Source organism: Cataglyphis hispanica, chromosome 7, assembly GCF_021464435.1.
Source record: "Cataglyphis hispanica isolate Lineage 1 chromosome 7, ULB_Chis1_1.0, whole genome shotgun sequence".
Lineage (NCBI taxonomy): Eukaryota > Metazoa > Arthropoda > Insecta > Hymenoptera > Formicidae > Cataglyphis > Cataglyphis hispanica.
The window spans coordinates 8,035,735-8,058,453 of record NC_065960.1 but is presented as its reverse complement, the minus strand read 5'-3'; the positions used below and the strand labels follow the sequence as shown (position 1 = coordinate 8,058,453).

The 22,719-nt window shown below is 33.0% G+C and overlaps 3 protein-coding genes across 6 annotated transcripts; 1 reads left to right on the top strand and 2 right to left on the bottom strand.

Moving 5' to 3' along the window:
- Positions 1-71: 71 nt before the first annotated feature.
- LOC126850879 (coiled-coil domain-containing protein 149) lies at positions 72-6,496 on the top strand. 4 transcript variants are annotated; one of them, XR_007687605.1, is made up of 10 exons: positions 72-434; positions 515-684; positions 764-1,007; positions 1,119-1,285; positions 1,349-1,421; positions 1,504-1,588; positions 1,656-1,800; positions 1,867-1,964; positions 2,030-2,328; positions 2,425-2,512. XR_007687605.1 is itself a non-coding variant. In XM_050594293.1 (9 exons), the coding sequence occupies exons 1-9, from the start codon at positions 375-377 to the stop codon at positions 6,409-6,411; spliced, it is 1,089 nt and encodes a 362-aa protein (XP_050450250.1). In that variant the 5' UTR covers positions 72-374; the 3' UTR covers positions 6,412-6,496. The 4 variants fall into 4 exon arrangements, 2 of the variants coding, with proteins under 2 accessions (XP_050450250.1, XP_050450249.1); XR_007687606.1 differs by having other exon boundaries at positions 2,030-2,307; positions 2,425-2,491; XM_050594293.1 differs by lacking the exons at positions 2,030-2,328; positions 2,425-2,512 and adding an exon at positions 6,365-6,496.
- On the bottom strand, positions 4,587-13,555 carry LOC126850876 (proclotting enzyme-like). Its single transcript, XM_050594287.1, has 8 exons — positions 12,137-13,555; positions 8,321-8,395; positions 7,606-7,908; positions 7,145-7,472; positions 6,778-7,010; positions 6,397-6,589; positions 5,927-6,204; positions 4,587-5,568 (listed from the first exon to the last, which is right to left on the bottom strand). Exons 1-8 carry the CDS (start codon positions 12,156-12,158, stop codon positions 5,273-5,275), a joined length of 1,728 nt encoding a protein of 575 aa, XP_050450244.1. The 5' UTR covers positions 12,159-13,555; the 3' UTR covers positions 4,587-5,272.
- A 27-nt stretch (positions 13,556-13,582) lies between these two features.
- Positions 13,583-22,392, bottom strand: LOC126850870 (SAFB-like transcription modulator). The gene is made up of 15 exons (XM_050594279.1): positions 22,026-22,392; positions 21,175-21,262; positions 20,902-21,041; positions 20,512-20,754; positions 20,379-20,403; positions 19,140-19,299; positions 18,040-18,080; positions 17,633-17,901; positions 17,187-17,346; positions 16,804-17,051; positions 16,218-16,720; positions 15,911-16,084; positions 15,699-15,835; positions 14,188-14,344; positions 13,583-14,052 (listed from the first exon to the last, which is right to left on the bottom strand). The coding sequence occupies exons 1-15, from the start codon at positions 22,146-22,148 to the stop codon at positions 13,890-13,892; spliced, it is 2,631 nt and encodes an 876-aa protein (XP_050450236.1). The 5' UTR covers positions 22,149-22,392; the 3' UTR covers positions 13,583-13,889.
- Between the last annotated feature and the right edge of the window lie 327 nt (positions 22,393-22,719).

The window sequence follows — 22,719 nt, the reverse complement described above, 5'->3', positions numbered from 1 at the left end:
CTCCGTTCGGCGCTGCAAAAGTTTCGAATTGTTTGATCGACCAATCAGAATGAGAACGACAAAGATTTTTTTTGTGATTTGTCAATCGACGTTTCCAAACATTCTAAATTTACATGCTTTATAACGAGAAAGAGACAGAGAGAAATTTAATCTAATTATTTTGCAAAATAATTTGATCAATCTAATCTGTTAGATCGATGTGTGCTTAAATTCAAATTTGTGCATTTATTATATGACAAGTCTAAATGCAAATAATTTTCCCGAATTGAAAATACTTCCTAATAAAAGAAAAGGAAAATATTTGGGTAGTTGTCAAATGTGTCAAAACGCTTATTGTATGTCTTATAATATAGTTATTAATTAAAAACGATACAATGGAAGATCAATCTGGCGATATTCTAAAAAATAGCGCTAATATTGAAATAGAATCTAAAGTAGGTTAAACATTTGCTCGAAAAATTTTAAATTCTTGGTGGTTATCTCGTAGTGATATTCTACATGTATGTATTTATAGGAATTCTTAAAGAGGAAGATGCAAATGAAATCAGAAGCGCTTCTGTTGTTAAGTCAGGAGTTGGATCAATGTAGGATGCAACGAGATCAGTTTAAATTAATGGCGGAACAAATTCAGGAAAGATTTTTGCATTTGAAGAAGAAGATGTGTGAAACTAAAGAATCAAATAAGTAAATAATAGAACAGAATGGTATTATTTTAACATTCTGTTTCAAATTTCTTCTTACTTTTAAGTAAATATTTTTGCAGATGCTACAGTTCAAATGAAGATTTTAAAACTTTGGATTTATTGACAGAAGCACGAGAACAGAATAAATGCCTTAGACTACAGGTTGAAACATTAAGACAAAAGTTAGCAGATGCCGAAGCTGATATTAAGGCATTACGTACAAATAGCAATCGTACACTGGTTGAGCAACAAGATGCTCAACTTGCACCAGCAATGCATCAAAGAGAAGAAATGATAGAGCAATTAGAAGAATTAAATTTAAAAGTAAACATTACATAAAAAATGCATCTTAATTAATTATTTGTCATGATTTATATTTCAACAGATGTATCAACAAAATATATTGCTATTCAATAACATTGGTACCTATCATAGTGTTCACAGTTACAAACAGATCTACAAATAGTATTGGATGAGAAACATGAGCTGGAGATGGAAAGGGATGCTTTCAAATGTAAAGCACATCGTTTGAATCATGAGCTATCAAAAGCTTTAAGTGCCTCCAAGCCAGTTGATCTGGATGCACTTATCAATGAAAATAGGTAATTCATGATGAATAATTATAGCTTAAAAATATTTGAATTTTAGTTATAATTTGTTTTTAGATATCTACAAGAAAGACTGCAGCAATTGCTTGAAGAGAAGGAACTTACACGTCAATCTCTGTCAAAATATAAGGTATAAGATTGAGCTGTAAACAAAAAATTATTGCACAATATTAATTTATATTTTGATATTAGATATAATTGATTTTTTCTAGAGTATGTTGGATAGCAAAAGAGCTAAAGGAAATATCAAGTTGGGTGTAAATTCTGCAGCTGGAACAGTAATGACTCACAAACAAGGTAAATTGTATGTGCATGTATGTATGTATGTATGTGTGCATGAAGACAGTTTTTATTTTTTTTTTAGTTGAACAGCTTCTTCAGGAAAGTTCTTATATACCACCCCAAAAATCTGCTGCTGCTGTTACTGATCTACGGTGTCTTTGTACTGCCTTATTAGAAGCTTTAAATGACAAAACTTTGGCTCTGGCCCATCAAAAGAAAGCAAATAAGTAAATAGTTACATGTTAAATTTGTGCAGTTCTATATCAATTAATTTATATATATTGTTTATATAGAATATTGGCATTGAGAATTTGTGAATTGGACAGTGCTGTGCAATCACCAACCATGAAACTCTTGGAGGGATACACAAACGCCAATGTTGATTTAAGATGTAAGTGTAAACATACAATTTTAACATATAATACATATTATCATCATTATAATTATATTCTTTAGGTGATAATGATTTAGATCATACAACTAATTGTAATACAGATAACATTGAGGAAAACAGTATTATAACAAACGAAAATAATGCACAGTGTAGCTCTTCTGAGAGTCAAGTTATGCAACAATTGCAATCGATACAAATGAGTCTTCCAAAGAATTTGGGAGTATTAGTTCAAAAAGCATTAAATAATCTGAAAGATAATGATAAACAAAAAAAGATATGAAATTAGAAATGTTCGATATACAGAGAAATGTATGAACGTGCCTCCCCATACAGATATAATGTATATATAACACATATTTCTGTAAGTAGAAATTGTTATATGCTTTATTTGAGCACATAAATCTTAAAGTTCTAGTAAAAAATTGAATCTTTTTCTATATAAATCATATTTGTTTAGGAACAGCACATATAAACTCAACTTTAAAGATTAATTTATCGTAAGTGTTGGCAAGACAGCAAGTGCTACTTAATATTTTGTTAAATTTGCTGTTAACATATATATTATTATATATATATATATATATATATATATATATATATATATATATATATATATCATATATATGTATATATACATAATAATGAAAGACAATTTATTATACAACGTTTGTTGTAGCAATTGGATTGACATATCATTTATATGTAACATGTAGCTGCAGCAACTAACACATAGGTTGATAGTAGAAAGATTATTCTAAATGATATGATGTTTCTAAAAATATCTTCTGCACGAGACACTATTCAATTGATCTAACCACGAGTCGAATTGCGTGCTAAGTCATTGAGTTGTTGTCTGCACCGATCTTTTTAATCCATGATAAGATGCATTTTTCCTATGTGAATATATATATGTATATATTTGTTCTGCTAAAATATATAGAAATGACATTTCGTATGAATGTAATACATTTGCATTTACATCGTCATTAACTTTATTTCTTTCAATTTTATATCCTTCTGTCTTTTCCAGATGTTAAACGCTTGGTCATTGATAATGCGTCTCTTGTCGTTTTGTTTCTGCAAAATTTCTATATTCATTTGTTGAATCATTTGTAACTGTTTTAATTCCCTCTTTTCTTGGGCTTCTTTTTCTTTTATTATTTGAGCATATATCTGAAGATTTAAAAAACTATTAAAGGAATTTAAAAATAGAGTATTATAGAAATTAAAAAAAAAAAAATGTGAATTAATAACTAAATGAAAAAAATGAAAGTCCAATATCCACCTCCTGAGAAGCTTTTTTACATTCAATGTCTTTCAGTTTTTTCTGTAATTCTCGTTGTTTCTCTTCCTCCACTTCTTTCAGCAATCTTATATATATCAAGTTTTTTTCTTTTTTCCAAGATTCGAAGGATAATTTTCTTCTCATATGTTTGGTCAATTTTCTGTTATAAAGAGAATGACATAAATTTTTTTTTTATATGTTAAATTGTAAATGTTTGTAATTTTCTCGAAGATTCTTATTGGATTCTTATATAATAACTCTTTATTTTGTTCCTTATTTTTCTGCTTGATAATATTGCTTTCCAATTTCTTCCTAGTTTTTCTTCTCTGAATTGGATAATAAACTTCGGTTTTCAGACTGGGCGCGATATTATTACTATTTATGTATTCTTGATCTTCAGAAATCTTATTCTCAGAAATCTTTTTATTATGCTTCATATTTGTCTGTGCATGTATGTGTGTGTGAAAAGGCTTATTTTTTATTAAGCAAAATAATTTTGTCTTTTTACTATACTACTTCAATAATATAAGATTAAATTAGAATAATTTGCCGCAGATATAATAGATCATAAGCATTACTTTAATCGATTTGTTGCATATATTAGATATATCTCGCTCATCAGACTTATTGCACTCAATTCTGATATTATCTAAATCCTGCTTTGGCAAATATTTAATTTCATTTGAAGTATTGGCTCAATTCGATATATTCCTTTTTAAATTATAAGATGGAGATGACGATACTTCCTGTAAATGTGTCATTCTTTAACTTTGATTATTTCTATGTAGCTTTTTAAAAAGTCAGTTGATTTTTTTCTCGAATATCTTTTACATTTTCCATTCTATTTCTTGAATCTTTTAATTCCATCATTTTCTTAAAGTACCATTCTTCGTAGATAGCTTGACGCAACTTTGCTATTTGATCTAATTCATAATATTAAAATGTCAATTTATAACGCATTATACACATTAATATATGTATTATAAATAACTAACCAGAGTCTTTGAGCGCTATGTTGATCATTTCTTTTACGATGTTTGCCAGATTATTATCAGAAACGCTTTTTATTATCATTTTGATGAAGCCTTGTAAAAATATTCTTAATTCAGATCTTTTATATTTTCTGTGATATGTAAAAAATACTATTTAACCAAATTTAATATTTAATTTTTTTAAGTTTTAATGCCACATTAATTTGACAGTTAAATTTAGGATGCTACATGCTGTATGTATTCTTCATATGTTTTCGAAACACACACACACACACATATATATACTATTTATTTTATTTTTATTGTCTACAGATAAATGAAAGAAATTGATTCATGAAATACTTTCCTTTTGTGTATAGAATTTTAATCATACATAATATATATAAATAATATAAAGATAATAATTTAATTAAGTTATTCAACGAATATATTCATGTATATATTCATATAGCACATTTGTATATTTCCACAAAGATATCGATGCAATAGATATTCCTGTATTTATGTACATATACATTTAGGGAATACAGAGGGAGAGCTGTACATTTATAAATGTAATAAAAGAGTGATTGTAAAAACGACGGCATAATAAATGTATAATATTATATTGTTACAGTTTGATATTTCCTAAACTCGTAGATGTTTTATGATTGTTGAACGGAAGTTGTGCTTTTACGTTATTTAACGTTACCATCGTAGAATTTTTGAAATTATAAAAAAAATAACACAAAGGCACATTTATGTATATTACAAATCTATGTGTCAAAGCATCTTGCTACATATTAATTAAAATAGAATACTGAATTGATAAATTTCTTCAAGTATATTTTGCGGTAAATTTCCAAATAATAGATCAATTAGAGAGAATCCAAATGTCTTAAATCAATTTCTGATTTCAGAAAATTTAAAAAACATTGATATCTCGTAGAAACGAATACATTCTAACGTATTTTAATTTTTTTTACAGGTTTGTAGGGAAATATATTTATAAAAACTTTTTCCCTACATGACTTTGCGCGTGTATATTTTCACTTCATATTATTTTTAACCCAATCGGTGTACTCGGAGACACGTGTGTATACGCCAGGATAGCCGGGCTCGCCGCACTTATTGCCGAAAGAAACTATGCCGATTTGTGTCCATCGCCCCTCGACTCGCAGCATCAGCGGTCCACCCGAGTCACCTTGACACGCGTCCTTGCCACCTTGACTATAACCGGCGCATAAAAAATTACTGGTGATCGGTTGAAAGTAAGCCGCATTGCAGTCCTCGTTCCTCCACACTGGCAGGACCGCCTGTCGTTGAACGGTGCTTTCCTTCCCACCTGTTACACCATTCTCGTTAAGACATTTATCAGGACTAAGAATATGTAGAGAAAAGAGAAGGAAAACGAGAAATTTGTCAAATTTCAGATTTAGAAACATATACCTTTTCACGAGAATATACATTTCTTTAACAATTTTATCTATTTTTATCTGATTTTAGAAAGTGTATGTATTCTAGAAAATGAAAAACTATTTCATGTTTTAAAACATATATTATAAATCTTCCATTTTTATTTTTATTTAAATTTTTTATATTTTGACTGAAAGATTAATTTTTAATGCTTCGATTTCGATTAGCACGAGAAAAATTTAGATTACGCCATGTCAGATATATAATCACAAAGAGAGAGATATTACCATAATAAGTGGTGCCCCAACCAACCACCGTCGGTCTGGCGCCGGCGAACGGTTCTCCGCGAAATCGCGCCTGCGGCAAGCAAATGGGTATTACGTATGGTGACCTTCTTACGGGCCTAGTGAGCTCGAGAACGGCGATATCATTGTAAAATCCAACGCGCGAGAACTTCGGATGCGCGTGAATCTCCTTTACCGCATAAGTCTCCGGCGATGATGGTTCGTCATCTCTTTCTAGATCGATGTCGCCGAGACGCACTGTGAATTGGCGAGCGGCAAAGCTGTAACGTTAAAAAATATATTAGAAATATTAGATTATGTATATTATAAAGAGAACTCCGTGAGAAATATGTTTCAAGAATTTTTGTAGTCATTCGATAAAATAGAATAAAATCTGAGATTGTACATATACATTTTTAATTTTTATCATTTTAATTAAAGTTTGTGGATTAACATGTTGGAACGTTCCTTACGGCCGCTGCCGCTGATCTCGCGTGCAATGAGCAGCAGTAAGGATGTGGTGCGGTCCTACCAGAGACCCTCCACACCAGAACTCCGTTCGTCGGGAACCGTGAAGGAAGATTGCCGCCATCCAGGGCCAACGACCTGGCAACGCTTCCTCGCCTCCAACAACACGATATTTGCCTGAATTTCTCACTCCGCATTCTAAATAGAAAAAATAAATTCTAAAGAAAAATTTTTTATATATACTCTTGTCTTCTAAACATAAATTTTTGCCAAATTCTATTTATTGACAAAAGATGCGAATGATAATATCGTGAAAAAATTAGGCAACAAAATTTTCTTTCACTAGATTCTGCAATATAATGCGTTACAAGAAAATGCTGAAATACCATCGTCGTCTTGAATAAAATTGTTGTCGACCGTCCCGATTGTTTCGAAGCCATTCGTATTATTGCCAACTAAGTCTGGCGATGGAACGATATGTGTCGTAGGTTTTATAGTCGAGGATGTTACCGGATACAATGGTATCGGGCGTGGTGTGAGGGGTTTCGTGGGTCGAATTGGCGGTCGCGGGGAATGTCCACCGCTGTCAGTTCCGGAGAACGTATCTCCACCAATGTTGCTGCAACATTTATTTGCTTCAGTTTATCTTTTTGAAAAAATAAATGAGATATTTTAATGTTTCGAAAAATTTTCTTATAAAATATGTGTAAGATAAATAATCATTCACAGGAAATGATATGAATTTTCATTTACATGGGAATAGGATTGTCGGCTTTATCCAATGGACAGCAAACCCCAGGCACAAACAGACTCTTAAAGCACAACGATTGCCTCAATTTTGTGAGATCGAGTAACAATTGCGGACAATTGCTGAGATCCTGGCACTTTCCTGCTCCACCTTCGGCTGTCGTGCACGCAGATGGAGTGGACTCCTTGTCTCTATTCGACAGTTTCTCCGCATTTTGCTGCTGCTGTTGCTGCTCTTGAGCGGGCGGCTCATGTGTGGAAGACATGATTGTTTGTCTTAATGGTAATGCGACGCCGCGTACCAAAGGTGCGATGCTATCTGTCACGTTGCGACCTGCAAAAATAGAGTAAGTCTCAAGATTTTATATTGTTTAAATATATATATATATATATATATATATATATATATATATATATATATTTGAATATTCTATATAATTTAATATATTGATTTTTTCTTATATTACCTAAGATGTTCTTGGAGATGGTGTATAATGCCGAGGGCAGTTCTTTCGGCGGATAATTCGAGATCTCGACACCCCTCGTCATATTGACGATATAGTTGCCCACGGTGTTTAAAGCGCCCAGAGTCTCGCTGATGGTTATCAAAGGATCGCTTTGCTCTTGCTCGACCTTCATCAACTGTGTGTAGGGACGCACTTGCGTGTCTCTGCGATATATCGGTCTGTCTGATCTGCTCGGTCCAATTCGGTCCCAGGAGTGTGGCCATCCTCTTGTCAGCGAGACATACGAGTTGCTGTATCCGTACGCTGCATTGCGACATTGCCTCATATGAATCAGAAGCGAGTAGAATCATTATAATAATAAATGTAATATAAAAATAAAAGTAAACGGAATGAGAGCACGACGAAAGCGCTTTATTAAAATCTTGATCGTTATTCAATCGTCATTATCGCACATAAGCGGTATTTATGTACAAAACATTATAAGATGCATAATCGTATTCATCGTAGAATCGAGAGTATTATTTGGCATGATATAATAAAACGATTATTCCGATAAATCACAATCTCATTCGTGCTCCACTTTCATTCACAGAAGTCTCGAGACATGCTACATGGATTTAAATAACCGATGATGATGAAGCCGATCCGTTGAGACGATCATATATTGTGAGCGATGTTTACTAGGTATGTTTTTGTTAAGACGAAGGTTACTTACGGTAAGAGTGATAATGTACAACTTCTTCGGTGTACGAAATGGAGCCGACAAATAGACTCCATATTATGCATAGGCCTGAAACACGAATACGTTATTAAAACATGAATTATAATCCTATTTAATTTCACATAAATATATTATTCCGTTGTGCAATGCATTTAGCATCAATAAAACAAATGCGTACAACTTGCAAAATTATTTTGTGTATTGTTATAACTTTAAGTTTTTGCATAAATCAATTATTTATCTTTTATTTATATTATTTTGGGTAATTTATTTCTTTACTATATTATCATTAATCTTAGTTAAGTTATTTAGAGAGTTCAGTTTAATGTAAGAAAAGTAGTTTAGATAAATAAGTAACTCTAATTTTTAATAATTAAATTATTAATATTTTTATCTTTTTCATGTCTCTATCGGGTTTATGTGAAGTTGAGCTATAAGTTAAAAAATGATATACTATAATTTAAATCCCAATGCTGCGAATGCGCAAAAATGATCTTTATGTTTATTCATGAGAATTACGAAGTCATTCGCAATCATCTGTCATCGGAAATACCGTTGCCTTTTAACTCGTGCCGTCCATAATAAACGGGCACATCTCACGTTATGCAACATGAAAACGTACAGCCACATCCGACTTTCAGATTTTTTCAGAATTTGTCGAAATTTCAAACAGGATTCGGGATAAACGCGAGAAGAATCTAGACGTACACGCAAATCCGAGACAAGAACTTTCTAAAATGAAGGAAGGGAAATATTTATAAAATGTGCAATATTTGAATACATATAGCCGTGCTTATATATTACAAGAGGCAGAAAACTCATTAAATGCGTGATTAAAGATATATGATTGACGCAGATGGGAGAAAATTTCACCGAGCGAGAATATCGATCTTCGCAGGTATTTCTAATTAATACCGCAATTTTGTATCAAAATTTTTTGATTATAGCTTATCTTAGAACGAGTATCAATTCACAACGCGTTTCATTTTGACCTTGTTTCACATCGATCGTTCTCTCGTTAATTAAGTGAAATTAAGTCGAGCGTTAAACATCGTCAAATCTTTTGGAACCGCAAAAAAAAGATACTAATCGCTTTGGGGGAATGTCTCGAGTCTGAGATCATCGTCGTCGAATAATTCCTCGATAAGAGTATTTAGTTTCCGGCTTTTGAAACTCGATTCATTGATTTATCGACGTACGACAAAAAATGTAGTGAAAATTTCGTTTTGCTTTTAATTAATTTCGGAAATAAAAATCAAAACCTTTCTTCCATCTTTGCTAAAAAAAAAAAGAAAACGAGACAATGGTTGATTATATTAGAGGTTTCTAAAAAAGAAATATAGTTAGTTTGGAAGCAATAATCGCACGTGACCTAGTTATAACTGAAGGAAATGTTCTTTTTTAAGATATAGATCGCATACGCGTTCTTCAAACATCATATATACACATATATACAATTCTTCGATCCTCGAGATCCGGGATCGAGGGATCGAGTAAAATATATAATTAGAAAATTACGTGTCCTGATCGCGTGGAAGTAAGATCCTTCGGAAACTGGTTACGAACATGCGTCGGACTCTTCTCATCGACGGTGAAAGTTGCCCGGCGTGAAAGTGTGCCTTTCTTCTTCCGTTCACTGATTCACGTCGTGATACGTCGAGGAGCGACAAAGACGATTTATTTTTCGAAGAAATGGGGATAGTAACAGCACGTTCCTGGGATAATTTACGTTGCGCGATGATAGGGGGAAACCCAGCTTCAAGCGTTACAAGGACCCCTCGATAAAACATGTGTATTGGGATTATCCGGATAACTCTCGCAGATCATGCGGGTTGAATGTCAAACTTGTATTTGCATTTTCTCTCGCGACCGATTACCACAGTTATACATTATAATTATATCACTATTATAACTAAACAATATTAATTTTAATTAATTTTGTTTTATAAAATTGTTTATTTTTTGTTATTAATGAAATGTGAAATGTAAAACATTGATAAAGACAGTGACATGTAATAACGGTTTTGGCAAATGATAAAATTATATTTAATTTTAAGAGATTTTAGAAATTTCGATTAGAAAAGAAGTTTAATTAAAATTATTCTAAAAATATATAACATTAAAAATGCATAAAATATATTATAAATAATTATATTCCTTGATAAGAAATAAAATCTTATCTGAAAAAAACCTAAGGATTCTATGAAAATGTTTTATACATAGATTTACGGTATTCCATACGTTATTATTGTATGAAGATGTTATTTTATCGCTTCTAGACACGTTTTATTTAAGATTTTGTTACGAGAAAAGGTGCGTCTCTTTTCTAAATTTCAATCTCTTTGTGTCGCACAGTGCATATGTATGTGTATGTGTATATGTATGTATGTGAATACATAATATATACCCACGCAGTAACCCAGATACATATGCTGGATGTCGTCCGTGCATGATACCTGTACTATCCGCAATTTTATTCGCGTCGATGGAAAAGAAAAAAAAGGAGAACATATCCGAATATATATTCACCGTTTTATAACGCTTAATCTCCAAATAAAACTTCTCGAGAATTTAATACAACATTTTACGACACTTGAATTCAGACAATCTACTTCCACAAACATACAGATTTTTCATTCTGAAAAAAGTGTATGAAGATATACTACATACATGGACGTATAAGCGAAAAAAAGAATTAAATTTTTTTACATATAATAACTCTATATTTTAAATCATAAATGTATATTATTTATTTTAAAGAACAATCTTAATTAAAAATTTACTTAAATTATAGAATTATATCAAAATTTTTATTTATGCAAATTTTACAAGAACTTTAACACAGATTTGCATTATATATCATGCTTAGTAAATTAAAAAAAAATTATCTTTGAATTTTACATACTGAAATTTGATAGCAATTTGGTAAAAGCATTAGTTGTTCTTTAAATGATATTAATTCGCGAGAAATATGGCGAACACGTCAGATGCTTTGGACACTATTAATGCATAATCGCAGCAATTACGATTTTATAAGTTTGTATATTATAATAAAAAAAACTAAAAAGTAAAATTTTGTTTTATCAGTAGAATATCAAAATTCCATATTATTAGACAATTTGATGATAAACTAATATGAGAAAGTGAGAATCTGCATAAGGAATTTATAAACATAATTGAGGTCATCTTCAAGTTAAATACGCTTACAAGTTAAAATAAACCCACGTTACATACAACGTCACATGTAAAAGAAATTCCAAGAGAGAATGTTAAACTTTAAAAAATATTTCGAAATAGTTTAAAAATTATTTTTTTCTCTTTTTTCGTTGCTTGGGCTATATGTGTCAAGAGTTTTTAATTATTTTATGATCTTATATTAACATTTTTGCAAATTATATTACACACCCTTTTTCAGATTCACGTGAATTTCCATTTAGATTTTTAGACTAAAATTAAGGAATTTAGATTTAAAAGTTTAGAGAAAGCGATCCTAAAGATACATATTACTGAAAAAGCATGCAAATGTGGATCGCTTTCTTACCCCACAGCCTTCGTCGGCGCACTAACATACCAGTTCAACACAGTTTTCACTTTTGAAAACTAATTCGTGCTACCAGTCACGCTTGAGCATATCAATAATCCGCTATCACTGATGCGGATGACATCCTATTGCCAATTATTAATTCACTGAGAATAACTGAACGGTCATTAAGCACATAGCATGTCATCAATATCAAAACATTACATTTCTCCATGTATACAGTTTCAATACTCTTTTGGTACATTTGCGGAAAAGAGGATTTCACTTACTTAGGACCGCTGGTGATGACATCTCCGTTAGAAAAAGAGGAAAACTTATCCCGCGGACATCCCAGTGTTTATGCAACGCGTCTACGATACCCGGGGTATGAACGACGCGACGCCGAACTATTTTAACTAAGAATGTCGTTTCGTGTGATCAGCGCGAGAGCGCCGGCAAGTTATGCATGGTACATTGAGAGTGGCGGAAGAAACAAAGAGAAAGAATGAGAGTGACAATTGGCAGGGAGACGGAAGAGGACAGGACACCGGCGCGGTAAAAGAAGAAAGAAATAAAAAAGAGAAATGATCGTGGGATAGAAGGAAGGAAGCGTGCAATCACGGTTGCATAGACATCCACGATCCACGGCCACGACGAACTGTCTGTGAAAAGACCTCGACACACTTTACTCTCGACAGTGGACCGCGACTGATCGGCTTGCTCGCGTGCTCACTCTCTCCCGTTCTTTCTCCTTCTTTCTCCGAGGCGCCGTCTTCCCAGGTCTTCAAGGGAAAGTGGTGCTCCCTCTACTACTCGCTATTCCGTCTTTTGATGACGATCCGTCACGTAGGAATGTCTTGAAATCGGCAAGTCTTCAACAGGTGCGTGCACCGGATGTAATCACTGTTATTTCTTCGTTCCTGCTGCAGAGATAAACAATTGTCGTAAAGATTTCCGATGAATCTTCGGGATGACAAAGTCTCTTTTTTTTCTTTTTAGACTGAAAAAGAGAAAAAGTGAACCAAACGAGTTGTAATATTATCTAAATTTATTTACGTCGTGATAGTTTCTGCTACATCGAGTTCGTGTGTTCTGTTGTATAAAGTAAGCGTCGCTATATATACCGCATTATTTAACATATATAATTTATCCTCTGATGGGATTTAAAATATACAGATCACCAATATATTTTGAAAAAGAGAGAATACGCGTTTTTCTTAAGAATAGTTATGCGATAAATCGCTTCTCTGATATATTCTACTCATTCAATTTATATTCTCTATTAGGACGAACTAGTTTAAAGTAAATAGATGCACTTATATATAACCTTAACGTCTCTCTCATTACAATCAATCGCTCTTCGAGTGAGAACAACTGACTAAGGTGAATGTTCGTAAACCAAATAGCCATTTACAAACTGATAAAAGCAAATAAATCGCATTTCACTTTGTGAGTATACACAATGGAATCTATTAACACATGTACAAAAGTCCGTTAGATACGTTAGAAATAGTTAGAAACGTTTTGCGTTGCACGTTGAATGGACATATATAGAAGAAACGATGAAAAGGAGCACGCGAAATATAATTGTAGATTAAGTGCTCTTCTTCGATATTATTATGCATAAGATGTGGACTTTGTAGAAGTTCAAATATTTCCCTGATTATGATAAAAAATATCGATATCGATAAAATATATATATATATATATATATATATATATATATATATATATATATATATATATATATATAATCATTATATAAACCCAGCACGACTTTATAAATATCGGCGCGACATTTGTGCGGAAAATCTTTCAATAATTAAAAAGAATCTTGTATTTTCCAGATTGCAAAGAACTCGCACAACAGTAATAATTTGCATTCTATTGTAATTTAATGAACGTAATTAAATAAATCCGCACATTGAACGTGCACATTAAAAATATAATCTACACTTGTCAAAGAACGTTTCTACGAATCTCTCGTAAGCGTTCTGATATTATTCGAATGGGATATACGCGAAAGTTCGCACGGCTGGATAATCAATATTTTCTCATAGGCATAGACGATTTATACGCGTCAAACCGTTCATACGATGGCGCCGTTCCTGGTGCGGTCAATCCCATAGATTGCATCGGTCCACTTTGATACGTCGGTGGAATCGGATGTCGCAATGTATTTCCCATGCTACTAGAGTTGCTCCATCTGCAACAAGTGTATCGCGTATCCGTGTATTTTAGATATCATGCTAATTATGCTCTTTATGCTGCTTGAACGACCGTATTAAATAAAGAAAATTACCCCGCGATGTCGAAAATTATATGTTTGAGATTAAAGTACCTATTGACATTGTCGGACGACCTAGAACTCCAGCTAGAAGGCTCGCCACGGGGATCGCGAGACCCGCTACTCGTCACGGAGTTAAACGACTTTGAGGATGTAGGTCCCGAATGCCATCCACTCGGAGTACGATTGCTTTCTACGTAACGACTTTCACCTGCGAGAGATAACAATAGCATATGTACGAAGATGAATGAAGACACACACATACATTATTGTTATTAATTTATCGTAACTGTAATATGTGAATTTTTTCTTCTTTATACAAAATAAAAATCATGTAAAAAATCATAAAAATTATTATTAATAAGAAAGATTAAAGAAAATTTTCGTAAAATTTAGTCTTTTTTGTAAATGTAATTTCATCATTATACTGAATACTGCTTTTTGAATAATTTTGTATGCTTTATAATAAAAACTATGTTATACCGATGAAAACATTAATGTTCATATTAAATATTGTATAATGTTTATAAGGCTAAAAAAAAATTGTACATGTAATAGTATTTTCATACACACACATACACACACACACACACACACACATACCTTCTTTATTAAATCATAAGACTCTAATAGCAGGTTCAACTAACTACAATGAAAGTCAACCAAAATTGAGAAATTGTATAAATTTTTATTACGAAACAAAGAAAATACAAATTGGATTTAAATTTAGATAATAAATTTTTCTACAAAAAAACATCTTTATATATATATGTATATGTATATATTTTAAAAACGCGCTCGCGCATATTTGGCACTTGCAACTACAATTTATACATATATCTCTTCCATTTTTTACACATGAGATATTTTTATATATTTTTTAGATATCTCATAAAAGATATTACTGTTTTATAATAAAAATATTATTAAGATTTCTTACGCGCAAAAGACAAATTAAAAAAAAAATTGTTTACTGTTGTACATTTATCTCATTTTATCATATATCAACTTTTCTTATTAAGTTCAATATAAAATTAGACACTTTAGTATTTGTAGAGAGTTTTAAAACTTCGTTAATTTTTCAAACTTATTGCGTGTTATACTCATTATTTTATAAATTATGTGATCTAGCACCATATAATTTTACTTACATATTATAATTATGTACTATTCAAGAATTTCAAATCAAAAATATATAAATAGGTACATATAAAAATAAGCTTTAAGCTTATATTACAACATCGAGTCACGTCTCTCATTTACTAAAGATATTTCATATAATAATTCGGAAAATATTTTCTATTATACTTTTACTTAAAAGATGTTTAATATCCTATGTACAAAAGAAAATCATCAAAACTAAAAAATCTATAAAAAATCTAACTAATCTAAATAATTAAAAAAAAATTATCTAGAAATAGTTTAGTGGCAAAAATATTACTATGAAATTAAGAAGTTATGTGACAAAATGCAATTATAAAACTAAGAGTCTTATGCAAAAGTTTCATGTATCGCATGTTCACCACCTCACCATGTTTCGTAGGTATGCAGTTTATTATACTTACGTGGCGTATTAGATCCCGGCGGTTTGAAACTATCACTGTATCGCGTATGACTGTCCCTAGAAGTTCGATGTGTTTCAGGGTCGGATCGTCGTACTTCACGTTCGCGAGTATAGGACGTAGTACTTGGACGATCATATCTATAAAGTTCAGAACTCGATTAAACTGGTAAAAGATTCAATCGCGATCATTTTATATTACAATTTGACACGTACCTTTCCTTGACTTGTCGAGGATCTATGGACGAGGATGTAGTGGACAGACTTTCTCGACGTACAATGACTTCTCTTCCGCGAGAAACGTCGGAAAAGCTGTCTGGTCGGCTGCTTCTCGATGAGAAATCGCTACTTCGCTTAAATTCCTTTTTCAATCCCAAGTCTTGAGCAGATCTGAAACAAATTTCATTCCTTATTCGTATTATCATTGCATATTAAAAAAAGATATATATTAAAGAAAATTCTCTCAATAATGTATTTTTAACACTAATCAAGTAATAAAGAAAACGAGAGAAAAAAAGTTTACCTGCTAGATTCGTATCGAGAAGGTGGAGAAGGATCCAATCGTCTATCCGACACTCGATCTAACATATCATTTCGTCTGTCGGCTACTCTATCTGGGCTATGTCTACGGCTATGTTCCGTACTTATTCGTTTCCTGTCAGGTTCCACATACAAATCTCGTGGATCCCTTCTGTCAGTAGATGATCTCTTTAGAGAAGGCGGTGGTGGCGCCCGTCTGCTCTCCTCCAAACGCATCTGCTGTCTTTTTAATTCCAATCTTTCGCGCTCCAGTTTCTCTCTTTCAAGCTTCTGCCGTTCACGCTCGAGTCGCAGCAATTCAGCCTTTTCCTGTTCAATCCGCTCCCTCTCTCGTCTCAATTTCTCTCGTTCTCTCTCCAAGCGCGCGGCTTCTTCTCGCTGCCTACGTTCTATTTCTCGTTGACGCTCCATATCTTCTCTCCTTCGCCGCTCTTCCTCCCTCAAAATCCGTTCTCTTTCACGAAGTCTTTGTCGCTCACGTTCTTCCTAAAAATTTCAGATTTTGTGCCGTTTATACTTTTTTTTCTTGCTCTATTGATGATAGTCTTATCTTCAACAAAGATATTTACTCTTATCTTTGCAAATGTAAGAACGTCATGCCTCCGTCTTTCGCGGCTCCTAGATCGACTGTGACTTCGATGATCTCTGTCCCAAGTGCGAATCCGTTTTTCTTCTCGTCTTCCCCTCTCGCTCTCTGGTTTTTTACTCGTGGATTTTGTCGATCGGGAATCGGATTCTTTAGATGGATCTTCCTTCTTATCTTGTATCTCAATCTTCTTAGATTCAGTATTTTCGTTTTTGTCATCAGACTTTTTTACTAAAAAAATGTAATAATTATTTATAACATTATTAATTTATAACATATTATTAGAAGTCGGAGTAAAAATTATTTACGAAAAATATAATTTGCTTGTTGCTTTATTTTTAATTATTATAAAAAGATAATATTTACCAGCGTCTGATCCTTTTTCTTCGATCTCTTTCTTTGCTTCTTTTTCCTTTCTTTCATTTACATCATGATCCTTTGGTTTTTCTTTTTCATCTTTTTTCTCTGATTTACCATTTATAGTATCTCGTTTACGTATATGACTTTGCTGTGTATCACCCTTTGCCTGACGACAGTTATAAGAATAAGCTTGTTTATAAGGTACTAATGCTATGTTTATATTTTTCTCCGTTTATGAGATATGTGTACATAGCGATGAGCGAGTTTGAGTTTGTAGGGTTTTAGATCAAGTTAGCATAAGTTTTTGATTTTGTTTTTTTTCTGTGTATTTTTTTTTGTATGATGAAACGGACGTTCTTTTATTATTCTTAGGAGAGCAAAGATTTTATCTATCTATCTAGTAAAAATAAACTTTATATTGACTTTAATACTAGAAAATATCGACATCCTACCTTTTCGACAGATATGACACGTCCATGAAGCTCGGTCCTGTGCAAATGTTGTATACATTTTGCTGCATCTTCGCTTGAAGACATAGTAACGTAACCGTAACATCTTGCTCCTGGAGTCCTCGCATTAGTGACCACTTTTGCGCCTATAACTTTACCGTATTTGGAAAAGATCTGCTTAAGATCGGTCGCGCGAGTACTAGATGACAAGCCAGAGACCCATAGATTGCGACTACTCGCGCTGGTGGGACTGACCTGAGATATCTTTTTATCTGTAAAGTATATTATGTATGATTATACAAGACACATTTATAGAATTTCATAGACCTTAATTATCATATTTATTAAAGATTATAGATTTAAAATAATGACATGTATTCAAAAAATAAATAAACGCATGTATAACTTACCCTTTTCATCTCTCTTCTGACTTTTATTGCTAGACTCCGCACTGAAAGAGATAATATCATTATTGCATCACAAAATTGAGAATTGTAATATAATATTCAATTACGAATAACGAATTATTTAGGACTATACAATTTGCGAGGCTTAATAAGTACCTCTGTAACTATGTTAAGAACACAAATTTGGCTAGCAACTTATATATTTTTAGGCAATATGACCTAGATTTTTTTTTCTTTAGAGTTCACTCATACACCATCGTTATCATTATCATATCAGTTCTATTTAGATTAATTGAATATGTATTCACTGTCTGTATTCTCGGTTCATCCATTTCCACTCATATATAAGGAAATCCATGCGGCAACACTTATCAGCTCTAAGTATCCACAAAAGGGAAATCAGCTGCATAGTTCTTCCAACTGAGGTTACTTCTTGTCGGGATAGTTTTTTAAAAACGCTTACGCGTTCTTTTTTTTTATTAAGGTAGTAGTATATCCTCAATAAACAATAGGATCGCTTCTTGTCAGTACGAGGATTTAAGTACGCTCTGCTAAATGTAATTTTAGCATAAAATAATAATGTCCTTTAAATGCACAACGACGCACGATGGAATTGTCGTCTCTCAATGAAACAAATGTCCTGTACAAAACACATCACACGGGATCTCATCCGGTTTTTTTTTACGTTGTCTTTTTATGTCGTGGAGTATATGTAATCACTTTTACTAAATATACGAAGAAAAATGCAACATGCGACATTTGTGAGACTCGTTTAAGTTTGCTAGCCAAGTTCTCGACTACTTAACATACTTGCCAGAGTTAAGAATTACAGCCTAGAGTACATGAGATTGAAAGATTAACTTCCAAAATTCTCGATTTAAGAAAAGGGAATAAAGGTAATCTTGCATGTGTGACGTGATCTCATCTTGGAAATCCACATTTTGTTCCAACGGTACAGAGAGAGAGAGTTAGAGAGATCGTTCCGATGATACGGTTATGCAGCAGTAGAACATCACTAGCAGAGTCGTGAGTGAGTGAGACATTTCCAGTTTGCCGTACCACAGTACTGCGAACCGTACTTCTTAGTTTTATGAGAGACCAACCTCTTGCTTCCTCCATCTCCACCGTCCTGCTTGTTCTTCGTCCCAACGTTCGCACCGGACGTCGTCCCTTCCTTGCCGCCGGCACCAGCTTCCGCTCTACCGCCGCCTTTAGAGTCTCCCTTCTTGTTGTTCTCTTCTATTTTCTTCTTCTCTCCACCATCTGCAGGGACAACCAAGGTAGCATAGTCACTTTCTGCAAAGCCCCAGACTCTTCTCCCTCCCGCCTAACATTTCTCCTGTTTTAGTGGCTTGTATTTCCAGTCGGGAATTTTAGGCAAGTCACTAAGAAATTCACACAGCGAGCAACGATGTAAGGCTTGCACGATATTGCAAGCCCCCGCTCTTCGATAAGATCAATGCAGGGAATCTAAACCCGTTTTGCCCATCTTTTCGGCACGCGCGTGCGAAATTATCAGAAGAATACTTTGTATCTTTATATATAAAATCGGATTTATAAAAGCTTTATGCGACAAATTAAAAAAAAAAAAAAAATAGTGCAAAGTATTTTTTCGCTTTCAAAAATCCGCATCGCTCTATATCAAGAGAGAAAATAATTCCTGTAATAGATTAATTCTCGCGCGTGAAAAATGTGCTTTAATGTGTTACATGTGACTTGTCGAGGCACACGATACTGGTCTCTCATGTAACAAACGACATGTCATGTTAATTTATATTCTGTGGGAAATATATTCGCTGATGTACACTTGAGTCTTCCTGTATCCATGTGACTTGATGATAAGAGAGATCCAGCGATGCTCTATGTAGTAGGTATAATTAATGTAATTGTGTATATCAAATTCTAGCGTTAACTAACTTAAAGACTATGGGATATATGGTTTTTTTTTTGCTGTTAACAGCCTGGGAAGATGCCGGGAGATATACACTTTATCCCGGTTGGAAACCTTAATCACCATGGTCGAAACACCTTATCAGTAGCCTGCTTGCGCTTCAATGATCATGCCACGATTGGCTACATTGCATCCAGATGTTGAAATGAAGTTGATGAGAACGAGGCTTAAAGACTGAAGCTCGTTGGACGAAGAAGAAGTTATTGTGGATGATTCCGATACTGCCCTTGTTCCAAATGGTTGCGCTGTTCTGTTCATACTTGAACATGCTCTTGATGCTGGCACTTTTGCTAATTTACTCGAGGAATGCCGCAGATACAAATATCGCTACCCTTCATATTCCTGGAGTCTTATATCTAAGTTAGGAAATAATAAATAGTGAAGAACTTACCCTTATGTCTGTCGTGAGATTCTGTCTGTAATGAAAGATATTTATTAAAAATAATTTAAAGATATCTTTTGGTTCTACAACCTCTTTAAGGAATTATTACACATAGTTTTGAAAAGTTCTTCTTTCCTCTTACCTCCTCAGCAAGGAGATTTTCTTCATCTTCTCCAATAGTCAAATTAATAGAGTCTTCGTTGTCAATTCCATTAGCTTCGACAGTGGCAGATGATGTGTTTGAGGATTGATTTGCAGTATTATTTTTTTCTGATTCATTCTTATCAGTACTCTGTACACTTTCGATTTTAATATCTTGAATTTTGACTTCCTGTTTAAGATTTTCTTCCTTATTAGTATTATTCTTGATTTCAGATTGAAATTCCTAAATAAAAAAATCAAAATATAATAGTAATGAAGTAAATTGTCAGTTGTAAACATCAAGTTCTGCTGCCATTTAAATATTTATATCTAATATATTTAATATCAGTAAAAAACTCACACACTCATACACAATAAGTATGCTAATTACCTCTTTTGCAGAAAAAACTTCCTTTTCAATATTTTCCTCTTTTATTTCTCTTTTGATTTTCTCTATATTTACTTGTCTATCAATATTTTCTTCTTTCTGATTATCAGAGCATTCAATAGATTCTTCTTGACTCAAAGTTCCTATAACAATATAAACAGACTTAATTAATAATAAAAATCTTTCATTTTAATTTTAAATATATCATAATTTACAATTAAAATATAAATATAATTAATTAGTTATTTTAATTATGATGCATGGAAATATATATACCACTATTTTTTCTTGGAATGATTTTACATGGCCCATCAGATGGCACAATGAGATATTCTTCAGGATTCTCTCCATCATCTGATATAGCCTAAATATAATCACATTTAATTTAAATATATAATTATTATAAAATTATTATTATTAAAGTATATATATACAAATTTAGTTTTAGCCAAAATTTATAACTAATCAATCTCTTTGATCTTATATTTCCTCACTTATGTACAATTCTATGTACAGCATAGTTTATGCAATGTTCCTTTTACTAACAATTAGCATGCTAATGTGCTAATAATTATCGTATATTTTAAAACACTAGCAAATTAAGTTTAGTTAAATTGAATTATTCCAACTTCATGAGCTGCAACAAGTATTTTAGTACGCACTTAAGTAATATTCATAACTGCTAGTAGAAGGAAATCTTTTAAATCACGTTTATATGATTTACGCAATGCTTTTTGACTAACTGCACTGGCGCATGATGTGATAGAAAAAATGTTTTATTTCAACATTTATTAACTATTTCCGATCGAATACTACAATACTAATCAATGTGCGCGATAATACGCCTTTCCTATTACATCATCATATGCTAGCGCTTTAATAGCTAATAAAAAAACATCGTGCAAACCAAGCTAAAATGTGCAAAGTTGCACGTATGATAAATTCAATCAAGGATTAATCACATTTCCGGCCATTATCCGGCAGCCACTATTTCGATTGACGCAAACAGGCCTGCTGCTAAATCAATAAGGTTAATATGGCGCGAAGTCTTTAGAGGGTGAACGCTAGAAAGAATTTTCGAAAGAATCGGATTAGAAAACGGAAGGCAGAGTATGCATTATTTGTACCTTTGACAGCCGCTCGAGAAGCGCCGCTTTGTTGCCCGACTTGTCGAGACCGCGACGCTCCAATTCGGTCTTAAGATCTATAACCCGTAGCTCGGTCAGCTTTTTTCCTTTCATATCGGCCATTGTACTCGCGAAGATGATCGTTCGCGAGATAGTATGGCAACGACACGAGGAATGAAATCAATATGCTCAAACTGATAAACAGCAACGATTATGATACAACCGCGAGCAAACGGCAATTTGGATCGCTCAAGTAAAAGAGCTCAAAACACGATGAGATGAATGCCACAAGTCTTCTCGATAAGCGAATTACACACCGTATTGGGATCAAGTGAGAACCGCCATTGTGAATTGCCAATTGCCATTGCCTGAACTGCGTTCGAGAAGACATAAATGTAAGTTCGATTCTTTGTACCTGCACTATATTACACTTTCTGCACTCAAAATGAAATTGGAGGATGTATTTCGTTTGATGCTAAAGTTACGAAGATCGTCAGATAAATCGGTACAATGGATTCTTTAACCCTGTTATCCTAATCGAACAATTAAACCTAACTAATTAAACAAAACTCTCGTATCGAGTTGAATAAAAATTGAATCAGATTTCCTCATTTTGATTGGTCAATTAAAGGACTCGAAGTATTTGTAATATCAAATACCTCAAGTGTACTTCAAGTGCTTTTTGGCAAACGGA